Here is a 20,511-nt window from a genome sequence, read left to right on the forward strand (position 1 = left end):
TAGAGTCAACTGAGAGTGCTGGGAGAAAATTCGGGCTGGCAGGCAGAACCTGAACTCTCACGGCTATGGCAACGTGTCACAAGGACAGAATGAGCATCATTATCTGTGGGATCCATGACGAGGGAGCACAGTGGTGGCAACCCTAGGAGGTGGTGTTTAGAGACACAAGCTGACAAGATAACAGGTCAGGATGCAGCTCAGTTTGTAATAAGTGTCCAGGGCAGGATTGTAAAGTGCATATTCTGATATAAACCTGACCTCAACCTGCAGCTCTGCCCTCCTGATGGGCCCACCTTCCCTCCCACCCTCAGTACTCCCATCACTTTGGCTTTCTTCCTGACCATAGAATACCAAGCCCCCTGGCACCCCAGAGCCTCGCTCATTCAGATTTCTGCTTAAACATCCTCCACTCATGGAGGCTTTCTCTGATACTCCCTACCACACAATTCTATTCTAATTATCTGTATAACCTTGGGAACTTTTCTCTTATCTATATCCTCTCCACTGTAACATAAACTCAGTGAAAGCAGGGTATCTGTTTGTCTTGTTCCTGTTGTATCCAATAATCCCAGTCACATGAGGGGCAAGGGAAGGACGTTTTTATTTGTTTTAACATAAAATTACACAGATGATAGAACAGAAGTGATTTGCTTCAAACATGCAACTTTGCTGCAAGTGTAGAGGAAGCCTGGCAGACCTGGTCTAATCTCAGCAAGAGGGCCCCAACTGTTCTGCATGACAATGAGGACCCTAGTCTGTGGACAACTTCTGAAGACTTGCATAGAGAGCATAGCCATTCATCAAAATGCTATGGACTGTAGTCTTGTGCCAGGCACTGGTGGTGGGAGGTAACTAAGAAGGCATCAGGTTGAACTAAAAAAAGAATAGTACATTTCTTGCCCCTTCTCTAACAGTTCATTCAGTTCTGTAGGCTATTTATCCTTCCCAAATAAATACAGTGATACCTCGGTTCTCGAACATAATTCGTTCCAGGAGGACGGTCGAGAACCGAATTGTTCGAGAACCGAAGCAATGAAACCAATAGGAAAGCGTGACTCCACAAAGCGTGACTCTCTCTCTGCACTCACACTGATGACGCAAGCAAGGCGCGCTGGGCCAAATGAACGCCATTCGGCTCATCTCGGAAGTTCGAGTTCCAAATATAGTTCGGATTCCGAGACAAAAGTTTCTCGAATCTCCATTTGGTCGAAAACCGAGGCGTTCGAGAACCGAGGTATCACTGTAAAGCAAGCCTAGTTGATGGGTGCCAACAGTGACCAGTTCACTGTGATCTGCCCACCCAGACTCCATATTCAGACATGTAGTGAAGTGGACAGCTAAGGGAATACCAATTCCCTTAAGGTAGTAGAAGGTTGTTGAATCACTGAAAACAATCCTTGGTCTACAACTCAACATTCATTTGAACTCTTAAATTATGTACAACAATTATTCGTTGTCTAATTCCAAAGTTGCAATGTAAGAGGTAATCTCTCATGTTGAGTATTCACTTAGTAGGCACACCCTATATATAAAGTTGCTTTACATATTTTACTCAATTTACTCAGCTCAACAGTCTTGAAAAGTGGTCACTATTATCCTGCTTTAACAAACGAGGATGCTGAGTCTTAGATCTGCTACCTTATTACACACATGCATGTGTGCGCACACACACACACACACACACACACACACAGTACCTAATTTCAAAGGCCATGCTTTTTCAAGTACACCCTACTTCACTCTGGAGCCCAAAGTATGGCTCAGTTTCATAGAAGTGGTTACAGTTTGTGTCAGACAGAGCAGTGCTGCTTTGAGAAAACTAAAGGTGGAGGAAACATGTTAGATGTAGCTGCAATTTGCAATAATTTTGGTTCAAGAAGTATTTTTGAACAACTGTGTACTTCCCCTCCACCAAACGCACACACGTTCCCCACTGATCAACTTGATGGTCACTGAGTAGGAATTTGACACTCCTCCAGGCACTGACACTGTAAGGATATGAGAGAGAGAGAGAGAGAGAGAGAGAGAGGTCAATATAATATATTTAGTCTATTGTCCTTTGTGTCCTGTGGGAGATCAGCAGAGGAGAGGACAGTCAGGGTGAAAGAGGCTGGAAGTTCTGTCCAGAGGGGACAGGAAGAGGACAGACATCAGGGAGGTACTAAAACTGGATTTGGGCTTTGTTGTGAATTAGCTTGTGAAAGAGAAACCAGAAATCTGTCCTTAAGTAATATATCCTGTAAATGATCAGGATTTTTGGTAACTGGTCTCAGTGGGAAAGGACTTAGGAACTAGGGTGGCTGCAGAAGCAGAAACTCTGTTGGATTTTTTCCCAGATTGCCCAAGTAATAAGTATTGTTTACTTTGGCAGCTGCACGGGGGCAGGAAGGGTAAGGAAAGTCCCCTGGTTCATTGTCAACTGGGTGGAAACAGGGGTGAGGGGCTGGGGAAGTCAGTAGTGTGTGTGTGGTTGGATCTGTCTGTCAACCAGGGCTCATTTGGTTGAAAAAAGAAAGAGAAAGCTCACAGGGCAGAGAAGGCCTCTTTCCTTTTTTGAAAGTTGCTTCTTAGACGGAAAACCCCAAACCCCAGTCCCCCCTCTCCCCCCCAAAAAAGCATCTGAGAAGCAGGGTAGCCTAGAGGCAGAAGCTTCTGGATCTCTCCGCTGAGCCTTAGGGTAGGGGGCCAATGGAGAAGTTTCAGAAGGTCCTGGACCTGTACGTTAAGCACTACACCACGCTGGGCTACGGTCTGGTGACTCTTCTGACTGCGGGCGGGGAGCGCATCTTCTCCACCGCGGTGTTCCAGTGCCCCTGCAGCGCCACCTGGAACCTGCCTTACGGCCTGGTGTTCCTGCTGGTCCCCGCGCTGGCACTCTTCCTCCTGGGCTACGTGCTCTCGGCGCGCACGTGGAACCTCCGGCTCGGCCTCCGCGAGTCGGAAGCCTGCACCTGCTGCGGCGCCGCGCTGCACCGCGTCCTGGTGTGCTCGCAGCTCAGCGGGGCGGCCGCGCTCGCGCCCCTCACCTGGGTGGCCGTGGCGCTGCTCGGGGGCTCCTTCTACGAGTGCGCCGCCAGCGGGAACGCCTTCCTGGCCCGGCGCCTGTGCCCTGGCAACCGCTCCGAGTTGTGCATCAAACAGCTGCCGCTGGTTCCCTGCCGGGAGGCCCGGGCAGCCGACGTGCAGGACCTCCTGAAGGACCTCAAGGCCCAGTCGCAGGTCAGGCTCTGGCGGGGAAGGCGGGCTTCCGCGGGCGGCCTGGGAGAAGTAGAAATCGGTGCCCCTTTCCCAGACACATGACACCTAAGACTAACTACAATGGCTCCTTGCTTCTAATGTCCTGACAGGCAAATGTTGGAATAAACGGAATGAAAGGGAGGGAAGGCACTTCATTTAGCGTCAGGCACCTACTGTGTGCCAGATACCACTAGGTCCTTTACTTCCTACGTTAGCCTCCGGTGTCTTCATGGCGAATACGCGAAGTCTAGGGCAGGTGGTTCGCCCAGCCAGAAGAAGGCAGACTTGTTACAATGAAATGGATCTGCCTGGCTCTAGAGCCACCGCTCCACACTGCTCCTTGAAATATAAAGCTCAGAGGTTCTTGAAAATGCATGCTTGCTTCATTGAATTTGCCGATATTCCACGGGGAGTGACATCTAGGCATCTCCCTGCACCCTCCACGTGACTTGGAATATGACTGACATGCAGAGCGAGCAGTTGTACTGAGGGGCTCCAGAGGTCACTGCCACTCTTTTCTCTCAAGAGGTTAATACCTAAAACTGTTGCTTGTTCATCATCATGACTGCTGAGCAGTTCAAACTTTTTCTGAGGATTTGAAAATTACTTGTAAAAAGTGTGACTAAATTAGTATCTTCCTGCGTTTTTGTAGGTGCTAGGCTGGATCCTGATAGCAATTGTTATCCTCTTCATTCTGATTTTCGTATTTGTCACCCGATGCCTATCTTCAGCTAGTTTTCTGCAGCTGAAGTTTTGGAAAATCTATTTGGAACAGGAGCAGAAGCTCCTCCAAGCTCAAGCCACAGAATGTGCAGTCGAACTGGCAAAAAAGAATGTTACATATTTCTTTGAGCACTCACATCCGGAGGAATGGAACACCCCATGCATGAGAGACTGGCAGCATATTTCATCGCTATATACTTACAGCATGTTGCACAACTATGTTAATGAAAAAGAGAACACTGATGGTAACAAATCTACTGATGATAAAACCAGTGTTGAGTTACAACCTTGCAAATGAATAGAAAAAGTTCTTTTTAATTATTGTTTCATGTAAAAAAAATTGTATTGTTTATAGTGGCTTTTGGGGGGTGTCTTCAAATTATGGAAACATGAAATGTTAGATCTGAAATAAAAATGTATAATTTTACCTCTTTATTTTTCTTTTATTGTATGTTATTTATTTATTATTTTTTAATCCTCACCTGAAGATATTTTTCCATTTATCTTCAGATAGAGTGGGAGTGGGGGGAACATTGATGCTAGAGAGACACATTGGTTGCCTCCTGCATGACCCTAACCAGGTGGGAGATTGAACCACAACTGAGGTACATGCCTGTGACCGGAATCAAACCCACAACTCTTTGGTCCTCTGGCTGATGCTCTAACTGCTAAGCCAAACTGGACAGGGTTTACCTCTTTATTATATTAAATATTTTAAAAAATGATTGATTGAAAGTGATAAACTAGATCAACAGTTTTATACCCTTAGTTTAGGGTTCTTTTTATTGAATAATATTGATGCTTTCAAATAAAAGAGTAGTTAGTAGCAAAAACAGTGAAAAAACAATTGAACTTAAGACCTTTTTCTTAGGTTATCTGATGTTAATTTCAAGTTCACTTTCTTGCAGGCAATACTTTGTTAGGAACTTTAAAATACTGGTATTTTATATTTCTTATATTATTACTAAACAAAAATACAAAATTTATTCTGAAAAGGAAAGTAAAAAAATTTAAACACAAAATTTGTGAAACTAGTTTAGGATAATTGCAGACAATAATTGTTTTTAGTTTGTAGGATCAGGTGAAAAATGTTAAAGCTATTTATTATGATAAATTTCAAATATGCACAGAAGTAGAAAGGATAGTATTATGAACCTCCATATAGTCATTACACAGCTTCAACAAATGGTGAAGTCAGATTAAAAAACAACAACCATACAATACAAATAAATATAGAAATACAAATTGTGACCTGATTTAGATGAGGGGAGGAGGGTGGGGGAAGTCTGTGACAAGTTGAAATCTGTAGGGTAGGAGAAGAGCATTTCTGTGTGTAGGAACAGTATGTGCAAAGGCTGAGGTGACAAAGATCTTAGCAGAGATGGAAGCCTTTTAAAGTAACTAGAAAAATGAGCAAGGGACAGATCGTGGAGCCCTTTGAAAGCATGCAGAAGATTTTAGGTTCATTCCATGAGCATTTTAGAAATATTGATCTGCTTTTCTTGTGGAAAAAAGGAATGGCAAGGGGAAGAGGAAGAGCCAAGGTGGAAATGAAGCGACTACACAGGAGGCCACTGCAGTAGAAACAAGCAGGAGTGAACTTGAACTGGGTTGATGGTGATGAGGAGAGAAAAAGTCGATAGAGTCAAAGTAGACTTTGAATATAGACATGACAGAATGTGTTGATGGAAAGGGGACAAGGGTTTATTGAGAAGAGGTTATCTATAGATAAACTGTTGCTTGATGATGTCAGGGTTTTTCAGAGGACGTTAGGTTGCTATTTCTGTCCATCCCACAAATTCATGGTTGTTTTGTGCATTTTTTAATGAAGTATAGAAACTTCAAACTGTAAAACAATTGAGCACTGACCATTTTCAGCCATTCTTCCTCTCTTGGCAGACCCTTGTGTTGGCTTCTACTTGTCTTTTGTCATAGAAGACCATTAAAAAGAACTAGTCAGCAGGGCTGAATATCCTGTTGTTGAGAGTCTTATGTAACAAGACAGTTGGCAGCAGAAACTGCATGATCAGTTTTTTTCTATTCCCTAATGAATACTTTGGAAAATCCTATCGTGTCTACTTTCATTTTTGCTTCCTTTATTTCATTTCTCAATTTCTTTTGTATATTCTTTCCTTTCATTTTTGCTTCCTTTATTTTATTTCCCAATTTCTCTTGCATATTCTTCCCTTTCAATAGTTTTTTTTTCTTCTTCTGGTCTTTAATAGTATCATGTTCTCTCCATTTTGTTGACTTATAGTCCACTTTTTCTTGCCCAGTCTTTACTAATTACTGTTAAAGTATACATGCTTAAGATTAAACAATGATAATGATGGAGAAACATGTGAAGTAAAGAGTAGAATTACCTCATTCCTTTGCAATATATTCTTCCCAGACGGAGCCATATGCTCTGTGTCTACACAAATACTATCACACTGCACATGTGGTTCTGCAACTTTGTCACATAAAACACTGTTGTTCCATGTACATATGTAACAATTTGCCTCATAAAAAATGACTGCATAGTATTCTGATTAGTATAAAACTATCCTATTTTGTTAAAAAAAAAGTACACACACATGCATACATACATACATACATACATACACATACATTCACATAGATAAGCATTACATTGTCAAATTTGGTCAATTCTTAACACTAATAATGAGGAAGAAGATTTGTTTTCAAACCTCATGCACTTCTTACCTTTGGATTTTTTGGTAATGAATAATAAATATTAAGTGTGTTTTTAGAAAAGATTAAGAAGAACCCTTACACTGTCAACAAAGCAGTTTTGTATCTTCCACTTCATTTCATTTTCCTGTGTTTGTGGGGTACCCATGAAACACATAACTCACAGCTATAAGTGAGGAATTGAAGATAAGAGAGGTTACATTACTAGTCCATGGTCATCGAAGGCAGAACAGAAGCTAGAGGCTGATGCTCTCTGGATCATGTGGTACAAAGTGGTCACGTGGCTGTTTTTAACACAGATGTTTCTTTTTTAGCCCATGTGTCCTTATAAGCAAAGAAGATAAAAATGTCCTCAGTGATCCCAACATTTTTCATCTTATTTAGAAACTTGGCGACTCTTGATAGGTAAAACCACTTTGAATAATCATAGTGAGATCAAGACAGTTATGTCATGATGGGAACATTGTCACCACTGTTTGGTAGGATACATCACTCCTCTGAACCTGGCCCCAAACAGGTCACATCATGGGCTGAAGAAGCATTTCTGTACTTGGTGTATATTTATTTTCTGACTCACCAACTCATTAACACCTGGCTGTATGCTGCCCTCAAGCCTTAACTCTGGAAGAGATTCAGACACAGCATTTGCTATTAACATTTGTTGAAAAACAACCATATTATTCTAAGGGATGATTCTACAATGTAGTGAGTACTGGCAAGATGACACAATTTACACAGCATAAGATTAGTCATGTTTCCTTCGCTCCATCCAACGCCATAAAGAGAAATATCAATGGTCTATGAACTGGTTAAAGAAGCAAGTCTTGAGGGAAGCATACAAAAGTAGAATTAGCCACATACAAAAATGGCTGTAAAACATCTTGGAACCCCTAAGTTTCACATCTTGTATCTCATCTACCAGGTGGCCTATTGTAAATAACTGTTCCAAAGACAAGAGATGGAGAGATGCCTTCTGAGTCAACCCCAGCGGCAGCAGCCACTGTCTATTTTGTCCACAACAAACTCCCACTGAATACCTACCACGTGTCCAACATCCAGCTGGCCCCGAATGGTAAGCCTTTAGTTGATCTTATTTTACCTTTTACTCTTTATTACTTACTTATGAAAGATCCATTGTGAATTGCAATGTAACAGCTGCGGAGGTAATTATATTGCATTCTTATTCAAGGAAAGAAACCTGTATCCAAAAAGGGACATGGTCTGTTAAGACCCTTTGCTACAAAGAACAGAACATTAAATACTTCTAAATGAAAGAAAAATAGTACAAGATTAGGCAATTTATTGTCATTTTAAAAATTGTGAGATATCAAATATAGAAAAGAGTAAATAAAACTGTTATGTACACTTTATTTATTTTTATGTATTTATTTTTATCCTCACCCGAGGACATTTTTCCATTTTTTGCTTAGATAGAGTGGGAGGGAGAGAGAGGAAGAGAGAGAGAGAAAAAAACATCGACGTAAAAGGGACACATCAAGTGGCTGCCTCCCGCATGACTCAACCAGGGCCGGGGACAAACTGCAACCAAGGTACGTGCCCTTAGCGGGACCGCGGGCTGACGCTCTAACGGCTGAGCCAAAACAGCCAGGGCCGGTTCTGTGCACTTTAAAAAATAATGACAGACAACATCTATGTAACTATCACAGGAGAAAGAACTAGTAAGTAGGTCTCCAGCATCGCCCAAACTCCAGTTTCTTGTGCCTCTTCACAATCCCAACTCTCTCCACCTAGAAGTGGGAGGTGATCATTTTCTTACTTTTGTTTATAGTCTTATCACTTATGTGTAAATTCCTAACTATTAATGTTTGGTTTTGTCGGTTTTTGGACATTTTGTAAATAAAATCATCCTCTAAGAATTATTTTATCTTCTTTTTTGTTTGTTTGTTTGTTTGTTTGAAAGACTCATCTATATTATGTCTAGAACAACTAATGTGTTTTGACTGTATCACGTAAATATACAATCTGTAACAATCTAGTTATCCATTTAACTGCCAATGGACATTTGGGTAATTCATAGTTTCTGGCTCTTACGTGCAATGCTGGAGTGAACATTCATGTATTTGTATTCATGGGCAAGTGTTTCTTTAGGGTGTGTTCCTAAAGATGGTACCACAGGGGCATGTACATATTCTTGTTTGGTAGATAATGTCAAATATTTTCCATAAAGGTTGTACCAATTTAAACTACTTTGAGAGCAGTGCTTCTTATCTCTGTAACAGTTGGTATTTCCAATTATTTATTTTTTTGTCCCTCTGGTAAAAATGTAATGATATTTCTCATTTTGGTTTTAATTGGCATTTCCCTCGCCATTAAAAGTTTTTGGCAGCTTTATATATGTTTAGTAGCCATTTGGATATCTTCTTTTATGAAAGGTCTATTTGAAACTTTTGCCCATTTTTTACATTTAATTTGTCTTTTTCCTGTTGATTTATGATATTTCATTATTATTTTATTCACTTAAACCGACAAATGTTTATTGAGTGTCTGCCATTCTCCAGGCATATTTTAGGCATTTGGGGTGCACCAATGAACCAACAGCAAAGACCCTGACCTTTTTGAGATTACATTCTGAAGGGAGAGATAATAGACAGTAAATACACAGAAGTAAATAATTGGGTATCTTAGGAGAGAAAGAATACCATTAAACAAAAAAAAAGAGAACACTTTAAGAGGCATAGAAACGCTGGATGTTGGAGAACTATTATCCTTATTGAGATGTAATCCTTGAGCAGAGACTTGAAAAGGTGGCCTGAGTAGTGAAGTAGAGGACAAAAGTAGGCCAAGAGGTCAGAGAGGTCAGGGGATGGGGAACAGATCATGTAAGGCCTTCGAGCCATTGTAAGAACTTTGGTTTTTACTCTGAATGAACTGAATAACCACCTCACACATTCCCGACTACACCTAAATCATCTGATGACTGAGTCAGACCAGTGGATGCTCTGGGATAATCAACAGAATACAAGAAGATGCTGATTTAAAAAGAGAAAGTGATGCTCCCTTTTAGACTATAGATGTCCATAGTCCTGTCATTGGGGAAATGATGCCCAAGACCTAATGGAATATGTTACTGTGGAATTGAAGTCAGATGGGAAGTGCGTGTGTGTGTGTGTGTGTGTGTGTGTATGAGTTCTCTTATGGTGCCTTGTGTACATTTTTAAACTTTTAAAACATATTTTTTATTGATTTTTTTAGAGAAAGAGGAAGGGAGAGGCAGAGAAAGAGAAACATTGATGAGAGAAACATCAATTGGCTGGCTCCTACACACCCCCTACAGGGGATCAAGCCCACATCCAGGCATGTTCCCTAACCGGGTATTGAACCAGCAACCTCTCCATGCTCTGGACGACACTCAACCAACTGAGCCATACTGGCCAGGGCCCTTGTGTACATTTTTAATAGTTTGTTTAGCTAGGAGAATATTACTTAAGAAAACATAATTTGATAAGATTATTAATAATGGTCAGAAGTGAATTTACATATCCAGTAGTCACAGATTGCTTTTAAAACTCTGCAGCTCACTTTTCAGTGATTCTCCTTGTCAAGTTTTGGGCTCTATTTAACCAATGCCCTCGTGTTCACCATCAACTTCTTAATATATTAATTTTTAATAATTTAGGAAACATCTAAACATATTATCTACATATGTGGAAGTCTTTATAATACCACAATTAAGAACTCAGTCACTGGAGACAAAATATAATTACTAGGTGACCTATGAACAATAGAAACTTACTTCTCACAGTTCTGGAGGCTGGAAGTCCAAGATTAAGACATCCATTTCCTGTTTCATAAATGGCTTATTTCTTGTCATATCTTCACATGATAGAAGGGGCAAGGGAGCTCTCTGGGGTTTCTTTTATAAGGATAATTTTTATCTTTTAAGCTTATTGCAATCATAATTTCTACTCAATGCATTCCCTAACTACAAGAGTCTACAGTAACATCTTCCTTCTCTGAACTCTTATAACTTCACCTCTCAAAATCACTGTAGCACTTGATTGTACACTTCTTTGTATTATATTAAAACTATATTTTCTCTTCCCAGCATGATTTTATGCCTTATGAAAAGTATTAAAAAAGGATTATCTTGCAAATTCCACAAAACAGCAACAAGTGAGATAAAACAAGTTGATAAAACAGGTGTGATAGATTAAATATTTTATTATTTTACTAAAAAGAAAAAATTTAAAGCATTACAAGTATTTTTTGAAATTTGCAGACACAAAGCATTTAACCATAGATGATAAATCAACAAGAGGCTACATTTTGGTAATTACATTATCATTCCAGACTTGAAAACCATATGTTCATGAATCAGGTGATTTCTTGTTATATGTTGGTCTTTTGTGCGTGACACTCCATTTTCTAAAGGCAGATTATAGTATAATGAAAGCAATTATATAAATTTTTCTTACATATAGTAAAGAAACAACATTTAAAAGACAAAAGGTTTTTGGGTTTTTTTGTTGTTGTTTTAAATTTTTCATGGCATACTCACCAACAATTTGGGTTATTGATGTTCTACACAACGCAGTTTGGGAAACAGTACTTCAGACAATCAGAGGCAGATGGAAAATCAACTGTTGTTGGACTTACTTTACAATATTCTTAAGTCCCATAATCTACCCCAAAATAACAACTTGAGTAAACTCAAGTCTGAGACATGGTCAAACTGTGGAGCAACTTATTTCCATGGATAAGCAAGTTGATAGATACATGGGGGATTCATTAAACCATAATTTATTTCATGGAGACCAGATAATCATGTGTCTAGGCATCTTTAAAGATACTTAAAAGCACTTGGAGAGAGGGCAGTGCATAAAATAAGAAGCAGATGTTTTTACTCTTAAAAATCAAAACACTCCTAACCCCTTCTTAGCTCCTAGCTCTGCTTAAACTTTCTTGATGAGACAACTGTTTCTATTCAATTTATGTGCAATCTAAAAAGTCTAATTTTAATGAGTCTACATTCTTTAACTTTAAAATTGCTTGCCATTGTTCATACCAACAGAATTTTACAATCTTTCCAGCCTCGTAAGCATCTTTATCCCAGCTACCAACTGCCTAACTCTCCCTGCAGATGTACAGTGAAGCTCTCTCTATAAAGTAACTATTTTACTTTTTAAAAGATCTAAACCTTTATTCCAGTTTCTCTATATTCCCACTCTAATTTGAAATTCAACAATCTACACTTACTGAAAATAACACTTGGTTAATATGGTTATTGGCAGTGAAAGATGGCCAAAAGAGGTACTTCTGGTTAAAACTGTTGATATGAAAGTACATAATAACCACGATAAAACAAAAGCAAAGAGTTCTTTCAAAATCATAAAGCAAACAAAGAACAAGGTTGGAAAAAGCAACGCAATTTTTGGAAGTTGAAAAGCAGTTGGTAACTTGTAATTGGACTAACAGATCTGAGAAATCTGAATCCCAAGCTGGAACTGGAGAAAGATAAGAAGCAATATAACTGGTACCATGAAATCTGTAAAATAAATAAATAAATAATTCAAAATTTAGCAGCATCAGTCACCTCTGGACATGGGGCTGGAGGCAGGGCTAAAAAACAGGATTGGTTTAAGAATTAGTCCCTCTGATCTCTGCCCCCATGCCAAACATCTGGGCAACTGCTTCTTTCTACCCTAACAAAAGGTGGGACTTTTAATCTCTAGATGTAGTTTTCCAAAAGATTTCTTAACTGAGGGACACTAGACTACATGATTGGACACTAGATTGAACAAAGGGGAATCAACTTGAAATGATCACACAGAGGTTTAATTTCTTCAGCCTGGTTCCCCAACCTGGTCCCCCAAACACTGGCATTCAGCCTGCATTCTCCAGGCAGTAGGTCCAAAGAGCCAATCTAGCAAATCTGACTGCCCAGGAGAGGAGATTTCAATAAAATGATACATTTTGAGGTTCACATTTAAATTCCCCAACTAATCATATTATATCGAAGCCCATAACCTACAAGCTCCACCAATGTTCATATTTTATCCAATATAAGTGGATGACCAAGGAGCTCCAGAGACTTGAGAAATGCCTGAAAAACAAAAGCCAAAACAAAATTACCTGTAGGAAGCAGAAGCCACACACTTTTAAGAAAACTTTGTTTAAAAATAAACTACTGTTCATCCTTTTAGAGATATAAGAGGAAACATTTTATGTATGAAATAATAGAACAGTATTAAAAAATCTGAAGGCAAAGAGTTCTTGGAAATTATAGCAGAAATTAAAAATGCAATGGAAGGACTGGAAAAAAACACTTGGAGAGATCTTTCAGCAAGTAAAGTATTAAGATAAAGAGAAGGAAAAAGAGAGAAAAGTAAAGAAAATTAGATGGTTAGTCTAGGAGATCTAACATCTTACTAAATAAAATTCCAGGAAAAAAAAAAACACAGGGAAAATGGAGAGGTTAGAATATGAAATCATAAAAAAAATTCAATATATTTTCCTCAAAAGGAAGGACATGAGTTTCTAGATTGAAGAGTTCCATGGGGTGATCAGCAAAGTAGAATGATACAGACCCACAGCGAGACACATCGTGGTGTAATTTTGGAACACTGGAGATGAGAAGATTTTTCAGGGAGAAAGAATAGACCAAGTTTTCCAGAAACATAGAATGGACCAAGAAGCAAAAATCAAATGGCATTGAACTTCTGAAAAATAACTGGAAGCTGGATGAATATGTCCTCACAAACTCTTTCCTATTCACTCTTTATCAGGAAGTACACCCAGCAAGGAAAGTCACAGGATCAAGGAAACAGGGATCCCATAGAAGGTAGAAGGGAATCTCTAAGGTGATGGTGAAAGGAAAAGACAAAAATATGATAATTTGGTTCTCCAAATTATTGGTCTGTTATGTACTAGTAAAGGGTTAGAGAGGAAGGAAGCTAAAATTTTAACAAAATTGTGAGTTCTTAATATTTTACTGGAAAAAATCATTGCGACCTCTTTCAAATAGTGTGTGATGATTTTATAACATGTCTACAGATTCTTTGAAACCCATTCCTTCAAAAGACAGATATTAATTCCTTCCTCTGATTGTGTGCTGGACTCATTTGCTCACTTTTAATAAATAGAAAAAAAGTAAAAGTGATGATACATGTCTTCAGAGCCTAGGTCATAAAAGATGTTGCAGCCTGCCAGGCTGTGAGGCTGATCAAGCATCCACTGGAGAGGCCCCTGTGGTAAGAAACTGAAACCTCCTACCAAGAGAGCCCTGTCAGTGTGTGTGAGTGGCCTGCCTTAGAATTAAATCTTCCAGCTCTAGTCAAGTCTTCAGATGGCTGCAGACCGTCCAATTCAGCCTTGAGAGAAACCCTAAACTAGAACCATCCAGCTTAGATGTTCCTAAATTCTTGACCTACAGAAACTGTGAGATAACAAATGTTTGTTATAGGCCATTAATATTAAGGGGCAATTTGTTACACAGCAAAAGGTAACAAGCACATAGCCTTTGAAATTTGCTAATTGATAACTATAAGGTCCATCTCCCTTCTGATGTTGAGTGACATTACGACTTATTTTTCTCTACCTGAGTGTCACAAGCTCCTCTTCCCCTACTGTCTACGAGACAACTTTTGAAGAGAGTTTTACACTGTATTCATGGACAAAAAGAAGTATAATTTTGATGGGTTAAGGAACCAAGATTTGTATATGCCCAACTACTGGCTGGTGAGCATCCTCTTCTTCCTTCCTGCATTATAGTTCATGGCAACATCAAAATCTTAAATTTTGAGTCAACTTTTCTTTTCCCCACTGTAATAGTTAAGCAACAAGACAACATCAGAAGGCTTAGGAGGGATTTCTTTAAGAAAATAAATTGATAAAATCTTAATGTGTTTGAAAATATTGAGAGATTTATTTATACAAGTGGATAAAGAGTGTGGGGGTTAGTAATAAGATAAAGCTACAAAAAATGTTAAAAAACTATTCTATTATTAACTCTAGAGAAAATCAAAAGTTGTGAAGGAAAGGAAGTTTATTCTTAGTGTGCTACATGGTTCAGTGGTAAATAGTGTTTACACAGTCATTGTAGTGTAACCACTGACTATTAATCCAACTCCAATTACACTTTACTAAGAAGAACCAGGAATAAGAAGTTTGCCTATTTACGTGGTTAGAATAGAGAGTATGTATCAGAAAGTCTCATGTTTCTTATAGGGAGATAAAAAAAAAATCATGCCTTAAGTGAAAAATCAGGAAAGAGCAAAATAAACATATTATGTATGGTAATGCAGGAAATGCCGAATAAAAATGGTTACAAGACTAGAAAGAAGGTTCTGGTGTGAAGCAGGAAAATGTAGAAGGCAGAAATGGAAGGGTCAAGAAGAGGAGCTAGGCAGGGATTTACACTCTTTCAACTATTTGCATAAATTCATTTTTAAAAAGTAAATTAAAAAGAAAAGAAAAACAAGATACTAAAATAATAGCAAAAATGTATGGAGAGAATCTGTAAATGATACCAATGTTATTAATTGGTTTGGTGCTTTACATCTTTTGCAATGCTAAATTCTCTTCCAGGGGTCCCCTATATATGGTCCTTACATCTACAGAGAGGAATATCTATATGACATTAACTTCTGCTTAAGATCTTCCAGTGTTTCTGAACTTATTCAAAGTAACCCTATGACTGGAGCCATAATAATCTGCTCTTTGAAAAGAATCTTTTTGTGTTCTGAAATGGAACAACCTCTCTAGTGACTATTTGAATCAATTCCAGTGACTATTTTGTTATCTCTATTGATTTAAAGTATGAAGAACAATATTCTAGTTATTGAATACATTTTTCTCATTTTAGCCTTTCCTTTTCTTTACAACATCACTCAAAAAATTTTAAAAGAGAAGCCAGCTTGATTTAGTAAATATTTATCAAGCATTCATTACATGACCATGGTCTGGTGTGTGGTAGTGGGCTGCAGACCTATAACCAAATGACTATAATGCAATGGGATTTGTGTAAAGATTAATGTATGTACACGTCAGAGAAATAGTCTAGTGATGATTTGCCTAGAGCTGCCTCAGATATTTATGGAATGAGGCAAGATATAAATTGACTAACTAAGGAGTAGGAGAGAGATGGTAAGAGGAGTTTTTAGAGAACACAAGCCCAAAAGAGGTTTTTGGAAGATGAATTGTTTACCAGGTATACAAGCTGGGGAAGGGCACTGCAGGAAGAAGGAACAGTGTGTGAGAAGGAACAGAAGCACACATAGCATTGTGTATTGAGGAATCAAACAACATCTGCATTGCCCTAAATGCAAGGACTAGAGAGGAAGGCAGAGAGGGCTATTCACAGAGGGCTTTCTTTGTCATCATAGAGAACTTAACCTTTGCCCTGTAGACAGTAAAGAGACAGTAAAGAAAGTGGTGGTACCACCAGATTTAAATACATTATCCTAGTGAAAGAAATGTTTTACTTGGTATTTTGAAAATTATATAAACAAAGAGAAAAATAAAATAGTATGATGAAGCACCATACACATAGATTTAACAACTCAACATTTTAAAACAAGTGTTTATTGTGGGAAGTTTTACAAATAAACGAAAGTAGAGGAAATAATATAACTAAGTCTCATGTACTCTTAAGTCAGTTTCAACAATTATCAACTCATTACTAATCTTATCTATGGCTCCAGCTCACTTCCATCATTCCCTAATTATTTTGAGACACATCCAAATATCTTATAATTTCATCTGTAAATATATATAACTATATATCTCAAAAGAAAAGGATACTTTAAAAAAAAACATAGAATGTACAACATCAAGAGTGAGCCATAATGTAAATTATTGACTCTGGGTAATTATATGTCAATGTAGGTTTATCAGTTGTATCAAATGTACACTCTGGTGGGGGATGTTGATAATGGGTGAAGTTATGCATAGATAGATGCAGGGGTATATGAGAAAGTTCTGTACCTTTCAATAAAGTCATAATTAAAATAGCAAAACAAACAAAAATCCACAATAGAATAATCACACCTAAGAAATAACAATTTTTCTATCACTTAAGTCCCCACTTGCCTCATAAAGGTATTTCTTTGAATTGCAATTCAAAACAGGTACACAAACTATAAAATCAATCTCTCTTAAATATCTTTTAAAACAAATTCTTTTTTTTTTCTTTATTGATTTTTTTTAGAGAGAAAGGAAGGGAGAGGGAGAGGGAGAGAGAGATGGAAACATCAATGAGAGAGAACATTGATTGGCTTCCTCCTGCATGCCCCCCACAGGAGATTTGGCCCACAACCCGGGCATGTGCCCTGACTGGGAATTGAACTGGTGGCCCCATGGTGCAAGGGTCATGCTCAACCACTGAGCCACACCAGCTGGGCTTAAAACTAATTCTTTATTGTAGTCATTTGACTTATTATTTAAAAGTTTTAAATTATGGTAAAGTACACATACATACAATTTACCACACCCATTTATAAGAGTGTAATTCAGCTGTATCAAGAACTTCACATTTTTGTGCAACCATCATCACCATCCACCTCCAGATGCTCTTTATCTTGCCAAATTGAAACTCTGTACCCATTAAACAAGGATTCCCATTCCCCTCTTCTCTCAGCCCCTAGCAACCACCATTCTACTTTCTATCTGTATGCACTTGACTACTCTAGGTACCTCATATAAGTGGAATTATACAATATTTGTCTTTTTGTTCCTGGCTTATTAAGATTACCATAATGTCTTTCAGGTTTATCTATGTTGTAGTATATGACAAAATTTCCTTCCTTTTAAAGGCTGAATAATATTCCATTATAAGTATATACCACATTTTGTTTATCCATTCATCCTCTGATGGACATTTGTGTTATTTCTATTGTGAATAATGCATCTATGCATATGGGAATACAAATACATATCCAGGATCTTTGAGATCCTGCTTTTGATTTTTTTGGTTACATACACAAAAGTGGAATTGCTGGATTATATAGTAGTTCTATTTTTAATTTTTTGAGGGACCTCTATACTCTTTACACCCTAGTGTAAGTGCCAGTGTGTCATTTTACGTTCCCACCAACAATGCACAAAGGTTCCAATTTCTCCACATCCTTGCCAATACTTGTTCTTTTCTTTCCTCTTTTTTTTTTTTAATGATAGCCATTCCAATAGATGAGTTGGTATCTCATTGTGGTTTTTATTTGCATGTCCCTAATGATTAGTGATGTCAAACATCTTTTCATGTACTTATTGGCCATGTGTATATTCTTTATATATGTTTTTGGTATTAATCTCTTATCAGATATATGACTTGCAAATATTTTCTCCTATTCCATGGGTTGCTTTTCTACTCTGTTAATTTTGCTCTTTAGTGCACATAAGTTTTAAATTTTGAAGTAGTACTATTTATCTATTTTGTCTTTTGTTGCCTATGCTTTTGGTGTTGTATCTGAATTTTCAAAAAGAAATATATACATCATAAATTCATACTGATAGTTTTCAGTTCAAATCTGGACTACAACATTTTTAAAAATTAAATTTAACATGATTGAACAGACCTATTATTTTCCTTTTTCTCATGCCCAAGATCCCAGATCTTAACAACACTAACTTGATTACTACTTTTCTTTGCACCACAATACACATCCAAATTAATGATACCAATACTATCATAAACAATTTGATTACTGAGAGGAGTTTCAGATTTTTTATTTTGAATTCTTGGGTGTTCCTTTTTGTCCTTAAGGTATATCCCCCTAAAAAGTTGTGAAATCAAATTAGTGTTTAAAATCAGTTGGATTAGTTCTTCTCTATATTTTATGCCACTAACTCATACATAGTTAGGTTTATTTATTTAATTTTGTTTTCATCTGTGAATAATTGTTTTCAATTTAAAATGTTTAATTATTGTGTAAAGTGGTTGCATGGCTACAAAGTTAAATCACCCAAACAAGATGCATTTTGAGAAATCTAGCTTTTATCCTTGTTGCTTCCACATTGTTCTCTCCCTGAAATTGGTAATCTTTAAAAAATGTTTTTGGTTAAACCACATATATATAAAGTCCATATTTCTTGGATAAATGTTAGTTTACTGTGCACAGTTTTTCTCTACCTTCCTTTTTTACTTAATATATTCTAGAGGTCATCATGCTGTACAATAAGATCTTCCTTATTTCTTTTTTATAGTAGTATAGTACTCCATTTTGTGGTTATGCAATAGATTATTCAATCAGTCCTCTATTGATAGACATTTCATTGTTCTTATTCTTAATTAATACAAGTGTATAATCTTCTGCATATATCTACACTTATTATTTTGCATATTTAGTTATTCTTTTTGTGAATTAGTTTAAACAGAAATATAGATGTTATTTGTATCCAAAATTTTTTAATCTCTATCTTTAAAAAATAACATCCTAAGTAGTCACAATATCATTATCACACATTACATAATTACAGTATGGTAGTTGCTTTTCAGGGACAGCAGAGAAGGAAAAGAAAGGCACTGCTGATAGTGGGAAGGACGAAAACTAAGGCAGTGGCAGTGTGTGGGAAAGCAGAAAACCGATTCAAGGCACATTTAGGGAAAGGGGGTGTTATTCAGCAAGACTTGATCGTATAATGAGCACTTCTATTATGGTTTTTTTTAATAATTTATTTTTTATTATTATTTTTATTTATTTATCCTCACCTGAGGACATTTTTCCATTTTTTGTACAGATAGAGTGGGAGGGAGAGAGAGAAAAACATCGACGTGAAAGGGACACATCGAGTGGCTGCCACCCACACGACCAACCGCAGTACGTGCCCTTAGCGGGAACCGAACCTGGGTCTCTCCATACCGCAGGCCGACGCTCTAACCGCTGAGCCAAACCGGCCAGGGCACACTTGTATTATGGTTTTTAAAGATACATTCAATCTACCCATGAGGGTAAATGAAATCTTTTGGTCATGTACCCGCTTTCATTATATTACAATCCATATGCTTTTTAATTGTGAAGCATATGTCTCGAGGAAAATGAGCCCTTGAAGAAACCAAAGGACAGGTAGAATAAAGATCATTTACTCCATTTGTCAGGGAAACTCTGGCCACTCTAGAAAAGTATGGGTCACACTAAATACACAGTAAGTTATGGTCTTCAGCCTAATCTCCATCCTCTATAGCAAAGCAAATCATATGATTCTGTGCATGATCAGTCAAAACCATTTTTCAAGATGGGCCAATTAGACCTATAGATTATCATTTCATTCATTCATTCATTCTGTATATTTGTCATTCAAACAAATACTATCTTGTATTGACTGTGCCAGGTTCTGAAAATACAAAGGTAAACAAGATGTATTATTTTCCAAAAAGGAACTCACGGATAAATAGGGAAGAAAGATATGTAGGAACATACTAAGTTTATGGGAGAGTTATATGTAAAAAGTACTAAAGAAACCAGAGATGAGGGGGCAACTCACAGTTCAGAGGTGGGGTGGAGATAGATCAACTAGGATCGTCTTTAATGAGTAAGGTTGATGAATTGGGCTTCACCTGATGTGTAAGGAATGTGGTATGTTCTAGAAGCTATATCCTGTGGACAGGAACACTTCTGAGAGGTTTGTAGTGTGGCTGTACTAGTACCTGATTTGTATTTTCCAGGGATTGCTTGATTTTGGTGTAGAGAGTGGCATGTAAGTGAAAACTGGAGGTAGGAAACCTGTTAGGAAGCAGTTGAACCCCTGAACTAAGTGGGGGAAAGATCAATAGGTGTTTAAGATGTAGAATTAAAAGAACTTAGTGATAGATTAGATATAAGTAGTAAGAACAGGAAGGAGTAAAAAATGAATATGAGACTTTTAGGTTTTACAACAGGGTCATTAACTAGGAAATTAGATATT

General features: G+C 37.7%; 2 protein-coding genes across 2 annotated transcripts in view; both read left to right on the top strand.

Moving 5' to 3' along the window:
- The first annotated feature begins 2,635 nt into the window (after positions 1–2,635).
- CALHM6 (calcium homeostasis modulator family member 6) lies at positions 2,636–4,319 on the top strand. Its single transcript, XM_036248481.1, has 2 exons — positions 2,636–3,219; positions 3,890–4,319. The coding sequence occupies exons 1-2, from the start codon at positions 2,689–2,691 to the stop codon at positions 4,256–4,258; spliced, it is 900 nt and encodes a 299-aa protein (XP_036104374.1). The 5' UTR covers positions 2,636–2,688; the 3' UTR covers positions 4,259–4,319.
- CALHM5 (calcium homeostasis modulator family member 5) overlaps positions 3,134–20,511 on the top strand; it is a 40,287-nt gene continuing 22,909 nt past the window's right edge. The window contains exons 1-2 of the mRNA XM_036248479.1: positions 3,134–3,219; positions 7,577–7,726. Of these exons, the coding sequence (XP_036104372.1) occupies positions 7,621–7,726 (106 nt within the window). The 5' untranslated portion in view covers positions 3,134–3,219; positions 7,577–7,620. The remainder of the gene's footprint in view (positions 3,220–7,576; positions 7,727–20,511) is intronic.

The sequence above is a fragment of the Molossus molossus genome, unplaced genomic scaffold (genome assembly GCF_014108415.1).
Source record: "Molossus molossus isolate mMolMol1 unplaced genomic scaffold, mMolMol1.p scaffold_m16_p_8, whole genome shotgun sequence".
Taxonomy (NCBI): Eukaryota; Metazoa; Chordata; class Mammalia; order Chiroptera; family Molossidae; genus Molossus; species Molossus molossus.